Genomic DNA, 7,259 nt, shown 5'->3' on the forward strand with positions numbered 1-7,259 from the left:
AGTGCTCCCGAGCTCCCCCCGCCTCGGAGAGCCCCAGCTCCTCCGGTAGCCCGAGCTCCCCGGCTCGGGGCCAGTGCTCCCTCCATCCATCCCCGTGCCAGACTGAGCTGCCCTGGCCGTGCTGAGCAAAGCGGATCCCTTCGGTGAGGGTTTCTCTCCAAAACAATCGCCCCAGCCCCGTCTGACCCTCTGGGGTGGGTGGGACCGGCAGGGCTGGGCAGGGTCACTGCCAGCTGGATGCGGCCCTGGGCTCGCCCTGCTGCTCCTTTCCTGTTCTGAGCGCCCAGAGGTCTGTCCTGCAGCGGGGCTGGGTGCTCTGCACCTCCCCAGGGATGCTCTGGGACCAGATCGGTGTCGTCGGGTGCTCGGAAAGGATCTGGGGGCTCCTGGGATCAGCGTGGCCGTGGGGCTGAGCCCGGGAAGGCATCAAGGCTGCTTCCCTGAAGGACCTTCTGCTGTCCCCGGGGTGTCTGTCACCCCAGCTCCCCGCTGGTGAAAACAGAGGGTGCCTGGGGGGTTGGAGGCTCCTCCATTGCTGGCAGCATCCCTGCCTGCTTCGGCAGGGTTAAATCAGATTCCCTGGCTAGACCCAGCTCTGGCTGGAAAACACTCCCATCCCTCCTGGGGGACCCTGGGCCGGGCTCAGCGCCGGGCCTGGAGCAGCTCCAGGCTTTTGGGGTGCGAGCAGGGCCAGGGCTGCGCTGCTGACATGGTGCTTATGGCCCTGGCTTTCCCCACCCACAGCCAGCCCCCGGGGGGTTGGGCTGTGCTCAGCTCAGGCTCTGGCCGTGCTGCTCTGTTCTTGCCTTCCTGGTGTGCCCATCTCTGGGCACAGGTCCCTGGGGATGTTCGGGCTCTGCTCCCGAGAGGTTTTGGGCTGTGCCAGGGTGGTGACTTAACGGGCAATGAGTCCTTCTGGCACCACCCAAACACTGGCGTGCTCCAGCATGTCCTGGGTGGGCTCTGTGCCTGGGAGGAGCAGGCAGGTGGCTGGAGGGAGCTTCAGGGGGGTTGGTGGGGCTCTGTGGTGCCAGCAGGGCTTGCACCCCACGCTGACTGGCCTTTCCCCACGTCCCACAGGCTGGAGGAGGTGCCCTTGGAGGTGCTGCGGCAGCGGGAGTCCAAGTGGCTGGACATGCTCAACAACTGGGACAAGTGGATGGCCAAAAAACACAAGAAAGTGAGTGACAGCCTTGTCCCCTGGGGCTGCCCCAGGACAGCTGCACAGGTGGCGGGGAGGAACAGACGGGTGCAGCCATGTCCCCTCGAGGCTTTGGGGCAGCCTCGGTGTCACCAGGTCCCCTCAGATGGATGTGTTGGCTTTGGATGATTCCATTGGCTCCAATGGGCTGTCCCCTCCCTGTGATGCTTCTTGTGGTGGGAGGGAAATGGAGCGGGGTGGGGGCTGAGCCTGTGGTCCCCCAGCCAGCCTGCTGCTGCTCCCGTCTGCTCCCCGCCGCGCTGGAGCCTTCCTTGGGCTTCTCTGGCTGCCTGCAGGCAGCCATGGGAATTGTTCAGTCATGGAAACTTCTGGTTTGAGCATCTTGTAGACCAAAAAAAGCTCCGGGTAGGAAATGCTTGAGCCTGATGTGCTTGGCTGCAAGCTGGGGTCCCCAAGAGACCCGTGGTGTGTGCTGGGGGTTTGTGTGGCTCGGTTTGTTGGTGCTCCCTGACTTCCTGAGCCAGCAATGAGGCAGAGGTGGGATGCAGCAGGTCCTGGGATGCTGCTGTGTGTCCCCTGGGAGTGGTGAGGCTGCTGGCAGGGGCCAGCAAGCCTGAGAGCAGCTGAAAGGCCTCCTCCTCCTCCCCCCTGTCCTGGCAGAGCCTCCTGGCACTGCTCATGTGCCGTGCTCCTAGAGCGCTGTCCCTGCTCGGTGCCTGGGCAACCACGCAGCCATCCCTCATCTGTTTCTTGGCCTCTTGCAAAGGATTTGGGAGAGCTTTCCAGGAGGCAGCGGGTGGGCGCTCTGTTCTGCAGGCGGTTTCCAGTGCTCCCTGGGCCTGGGTGAAGGCTCCAGCAGCTGCACGGCTGGCAGAGGAGCTCCCCTGTGCTTGGGTGGAGCTCCCTGGGGGACTCTGTAGTCTGGCAGCAAAAATTCATGTCCAGAGCCTCAGAGGTCTGCTCCAGAGAGCTGCCTTGTTCCTGGTGCCTTGGGGCTGCTCGGGACAGGTTGCCAGGCCTGGCTTGGGAGGCTGTGACAGTCTGTGCTCTGGCAGGAGCCCGGGTGCTGCTGCTGCCCAGGAGCTCCCTGTGCCTCTGGAAAACCCCGGCGCTTTTCTGGCTCACTGCCTGGGGATCTCTTGGGCCAGGTGCTGGCAGGCTTGCTCACACAATCCCAAAACGGTCCCTCCCTTTGCTCTCCTGCCTGGATCCGGGTGGTGCTGGGCCGTGGCAGTGCCGGGGCTGCTCCCTGCGTTCCCAGCCAAGCCGCAGGAGCACAGACGTGTGGGCGGCTCCTGCTGCTGGGCAGGGACAGGCACCACTCGGGCTGCTCCTCTCCTCCAGCATCCCTCAGCCCAGCCGTGCTTCTGGTCCCATGGAAGGCCGTGGTGGGATCCAAGGTTCTGGGTACCACCCCCAGGACAGTGGCAATGGAGCCGATGTGGAGCTGAGGGGATGAGATGCTTGGCTTTGGCCCTGGCTGAACTGAAACCCAGTGAGGTAGCTTCCTTCCTGGCAGCTCAGGCAGCAGGAAGGGGAGCTGGCTGGGAAAGGGAGCAGGCAGCAGCAGCAGCAGAGCTGCTCGCAGGGCATCGCCTGCCACCTTTCCTGCTGGCACAAAGGGCTCACAGGGCTCAGGACCTGCCCGGGTAAACAAGCAGCACTGCGTCCAGGGAGCAGCAAACTCCCCTGGGAACACAGCCTTGCCACCATGCTGCTGGGAAACTCGACTGCCTGCTCCCCAGTTACACCAGTAAACTGGGAAAAGGAAGTTTGGGAAGGCAGGAGAGGCCTGGAGAGGCTTGGGGAGCTGTTGGCCGTGGCTCACAGAGCCCTGGCACCTCTGACAGCTGACACGTGCCACCTGCACAGGGACATGAGGCATGGAGGCCAAGCTGGGGTTTTGCAGGGTTTATGTGAGGGAACTGGGCTGAAAGCACCGGTCTCTGGGGGCCTCAGCCTGCAAGGCTCTGGGGAGATGGTGCTGCTGCTTCCCCAGGGGCAGAGGCAGGGTGTGTGTGGGGGCGGTCTCTGGTCTTGCTCAAGGCTGGCAGTGGCAGGGTTAAGCCAGCTCAGCCCCTGGTTACCACCTGGTGCTGCCTTGTCTGGACTTTGGTCCTGGCCAGAGCCTTGAGCCAAGGAAACTGGGCCCTGGGAGTCTGCCCAGGGAGCTGGCTGTGCCTGGAGCTGAGGCCAGGCCTGCCCATCCACCCAGGGTAAGGCAGGGGGACAGGATGTTCAGCACCTCCCTGCTCCCCACAGCCCCAGGGGTGAGCAGGAGGTGCAGCCCTGCAGAGAGCTTCCCGTGGGCTGGGCTGGAGAGGGAGCTGCCCACTCCCCACCTTGGCTCCAGCATCTGCTGCTCCAGCTCCCAGCAGGATCCTGCTTTGAGGCAGTGCCAGATTGTTTGGAGCTTTCTGCAAACCACAAAGCCTCTGCTGGGCTCCTGGCAGCCATCTGTTGAGTGCCAGGCTGGGGAGAAGGGGTGAGCAGGGTCCCTGGCTGGGGGTCCCTGTGCCATCCCATAGCTCTGTGTGACACCAGGTGCTGTCATGGGACGTGTGGCTGAGTGTTCTCAGGGGCTCAGGGACACATTCTCTGGGGCAGGGAGGCAGCTGGGGACCAGCCTGTGGCTGTGGTGCTGGGCCTGGCTCCCAGCTTGCCCCAGGGCCTCTTTGCTCCCTGGTGTCCTGGTGCCATTTGTGTCTCTCCCTGCAGATCCGACTGCGGTGCCAGAAGGGGATCCCGCCCTCGCTGCGGGGCCGTGCCTGGCAGTACCTCTCGGGGAGCAAGGTCAAGCTGGAGCAGAACATGGGCAAGTTTGATGTGAGTGAGGTGTGCTGGTGGGGGAGGACAGTGTTGGGATGGCTCTTGTTCCTTCTAGGCTGGGGTCCCAGACACGGGGGAAGAGTCAAGGGGGCTAGTGCCCAGCATGGGCTGACCCACAACCTGATGGGGCTCGTGTTTGGGACACAGCCCAGTCCAGCCCGTGGCTACTCCAGGGCTGCCTGGGGCTCACCGTGGGCTCCATGTGCCAGAGTAGGGTGTTGCTGAGCCCAGCCCTTTTCTCCCCAGGAGCTGGATGTCCTGCCAGGGGAGCCGAAGTGGCTGGACGTGATCGAGCGGGATCTCCATCGGCAGTTCCCCTTCCACGAGATGTTCGTCTCGCGCGGAGGCCATGGGTGAGTGGGGCTGCTGCATGTCTGCTCCTCAGTAGCCACTAGGCTGGACCAGCACTCTGGGGTGGCCACTGTCTGTTCCAGCTCACAGGGTGTCCCCCGTGGTGTCCCCTGTGGTGTCCCCTGTGGTCATTACACCCACCAGCTCACAGAGTGTCCAGACGTGGGCTGAGAACAGGATGACTTTCCAGGGGCTGGTGCAGGGCTTGCAGCCCTTGGCACTGGATCTGCCACCTGGTGGGGTGGAAACTGCAGCAGGAGGAGGGCAGAGGGAGGGACCAGCTGGCTGTGGCCCCCATTTCACAGAATCATACAATCACAGAATGTGTTGGGGTGGAAGGGACTTTTAAAGGTCATCTAGTCCAGCCCTCTGCAGTGAGCAGGGACATCTTTGACTACATCAGATTGCTCAGAGCCACATCTAGCCTGGCCTTGAATGTCTCCAGGGAGGGGGCCTCCACCACCTCTCTGGGCAACCTGGGTGTCTCACCACCCTCACAGTAAAGAACTTCTTCTTAATGTCTAATCTACATCAACCCTGCTCTAGTTTAAGACCATTCCCCCCAAGTCCCTCCCCAGCTTTCCTGGAGTCCCTTCAGGCACTGGAAGGTGCTCTGAGGTCTCTCTGTAGCCTTCCCCTCTCCAGGCTGAACACCCCAACTCTCAGCTTGTGTCCGTAGAAGAGATGCTCCAGAAAATCACCAGAGAAATGCCATTCCCCCATGTCAGGGAGCTTCCTGGAGCTTATCAAGCTCCCAGAGCCCTGGGTTTGTGTGGATTAGGGCTCCCAGCAAGTGACTGACCCCGGTTTATGGGGGGAGAGGGGTGGCCAAGTGGCCGGTGTCTGGTGCCCAGCCCTGCTGTGGCCCAAGGGGGAGGCTGCTGGGCCCTGTCTGTGGCCTCTGTCCACCTCTCCCTCCCCGGGCTGTCTCTGCAGGCAGCAGGACCTGTTCCGGGTGCTGAAGGCGTACACGCTGTACCGCCCCGAGGAGGGGTACTGCCAGGCCCAGGCCCCCATCGCCGCCGTGCTGCTCATGCACATGCCAGCCGAGGTAGGAGGGTGGGGACACCCGGGGGGCTGGAGGGCTGATGGGGGCTGCAAGGATGTCCTGTAGGGACACCTGGGTGCTCACTGGCTGTCCCTTGCCTTGCAGCAAGCCTTCTGGTGCCTGGTGCAGATCTGTGAGAAGTACCTGCCTGGCTACTACAGTGAGAAGCTGGTGAGTGAAGGGGCCCGTGGTGCCTTCCACAGTGGCAGGGATGTGTGATGTCCCCAGGCTGAAAGCTCCCCCCAGAGAAAGAAGGGAGCTTGGTGAAATCCTGGGTGCTCCCATGGTCTCCATGTTGTGCCATGGCCTCCAGGAGCACCAGGAATGAGGGATTAGCCTAAGTGTGCTGCTGGCAGCTGTGGGGCATCTCTGCTGCCATAGCCAGGTCTGGAGGGTGGGCTGCTCCTCCTCTGGGGCTGGTAGGATGGTGCTGGGGTGAAAGCACTCACCAGGAGCTTGGCACTGATGCTGTCCCCACAGGAGGCCATTCAGCTGGATGGGCAGATCCTCTTCTCACTGCTGCACAAGGTCTCACCTGTGGCCTACAAGCACCTGAGCAAGCAGAAGATCGACCCCATCCTCTACATGACAGAGTGGTTCATGTGCGCCTTCTCCCGCACCCTGCCCTGGAGCTCCGTCCTGCGCGTCTGGGACATGTTCTTCTGCGAAGGTAGGAGCTCCTCACCATCCTCCTCCTCCTGGGGTGACCAGCTGCAGCCCCCGTGGTGTCTGAATGGCACTTGGGGCTGCAGCAGTTGTGCTGCTGTGGCAGTTTGTGCTTGGCACGTGGGACCTGTTTTAGGGCAGATGTGGGGCAGCCACCTGGCTGGGGTGGAGACCAGGCTCTTTTCCTGGGGGTTAGAGGGCACGTGCATCCTAAATTTACCCTCATGCCTGTCCTAAGTGTTGGCAGGACCAGGACCAGGTGCCCCACAGCATCTGAGGGACATGGTGGCAGTGTCATTTTGTCCCACTGGGTGCTCACTCCCTCACCTCTCCCCTTGTAGGGGTGAAGATCATCTTCCGGGTGGGCCTGGTGCTGCTCAAACACACCCTGGGCTCCTCGGACAAGCTCAAGTCCTGCCAGGGCCAGTATGAGACCATGGAGAGGCTGAGGGCCCTCAGCCCCAAGATCATGCAGGAGACCTTCCTGGTGCAGGAGGTGAGGTGCCTGAGGGGGAGTCTAGGGGCCAAGTGCACCCCACTTGGCCACACCGCTGGACTGGGCTGCCCCTGGGTGGGTAGAGCTGGAGTAGCATGGGGAGCAAGTCTGGAGGAGGCCATGGAGATGATCCAAGGGCTGGAGTAGCTCTGCTCTGGAGACAGGCTGGGAGAGCTGGGGTGTTCAGCCTGGAGAAGAGAAAGCTCCAGGGAGACCTTAGAGCACCTTCCAGTGCCTGAAGGGGCTCCAGGAAAGCTGGGGAGGGGCTTGGGACAAGGGTAGGGAGGGATGGGATGAGGGGGAAGGGCTTTAGAGTGAAAGAGGGGAGATTTAGATTGGACATGAGGAAGAAATTCTCTGCTGTGAAGGTGGTGAGACCCTGGCCCAGGTTGCCCAGAGAAGCTGGCAGTGTTGAAGGGCAGGTTGGATGGGGCTTGGGGCAACCTGTTCTAGTGGGAGGTGTCCCTGCCCATGGCACGGGGTTGGAGCTGGATGATCTTTAGGGTCCCTTCTCACCCACACCAGTCTGGGGTTCTCAGATTCCATGATAAGCTCTGGATTTGGGGTTTCCCCTGCCCTGGGGGGGTGTCCCACACCCCAATACTGGAAGGGTTTCAGCACAGTGACACTGTCACTGCTGGGGGAGATGCTGATGGCACGAGCCTGTCCCCTGCAGGTCATCGAGCTGCCGGTGACAGAGCGTCAGA

General features: G+C 62.3%; 1 protein-coding gene across 1 annotated transcript in view; it reads left to right on the top strand.

The window, feature by feature from the left end:
* Positions 1–7,259, top strand: part of TBC1D10A (TBC1 domain family, member 10A) — a 13,670-nt gene that overhangs the window by 3,415 nt on the left and 2,996 nt on the right. The window contains exons 2-9 of the mRNA XM_009997286.1: positions 1,081–1,180; positions 3,881–3,988; positions 4,238–4,344; positions 5,279–5,393; positions 5,496–5,561; positions 5,871–6,060; positions 6,398–6,552; positions 7,229–7,253. Coding sequence (XP_009995588.1) covers positions 1,081–1,180; positions 3,881–3,988; positions 4,238–4,344; positions 5,279–5,393; positions 5,496–5,561; positions 5,871–6,060; positions 6,398–6,552; positions 7,229–7,253 — 866 coding nt within the window. The remainder of the gene's footprint in view (positions 1–1,080; positions 1,181–3,880; positions 3,989–4,237; positions 4,345–5,278; positions 5,394–5,495; positions 5,562–5,870; positions 6,061–6,397; positions 6,553–7,228; positions 7,254–7,259) is intronic.

Source organism: Chaetura pelagica, unplaced genomic scaffold (assembly GCF_000747805.2).
Source record: "Chaetura pelagica isolate M959 unplaced genomic scaffold, ChaPel_1.0 scaffold1094, whole genome shotgun sequence".
Classification (NCBI taxonomy): domain Eukaryota; kingdom Metazoa; phylum Chordata; class Aves; order Apodiformes; family Apodidae; genus Chaetura; species Chaetura pelagica.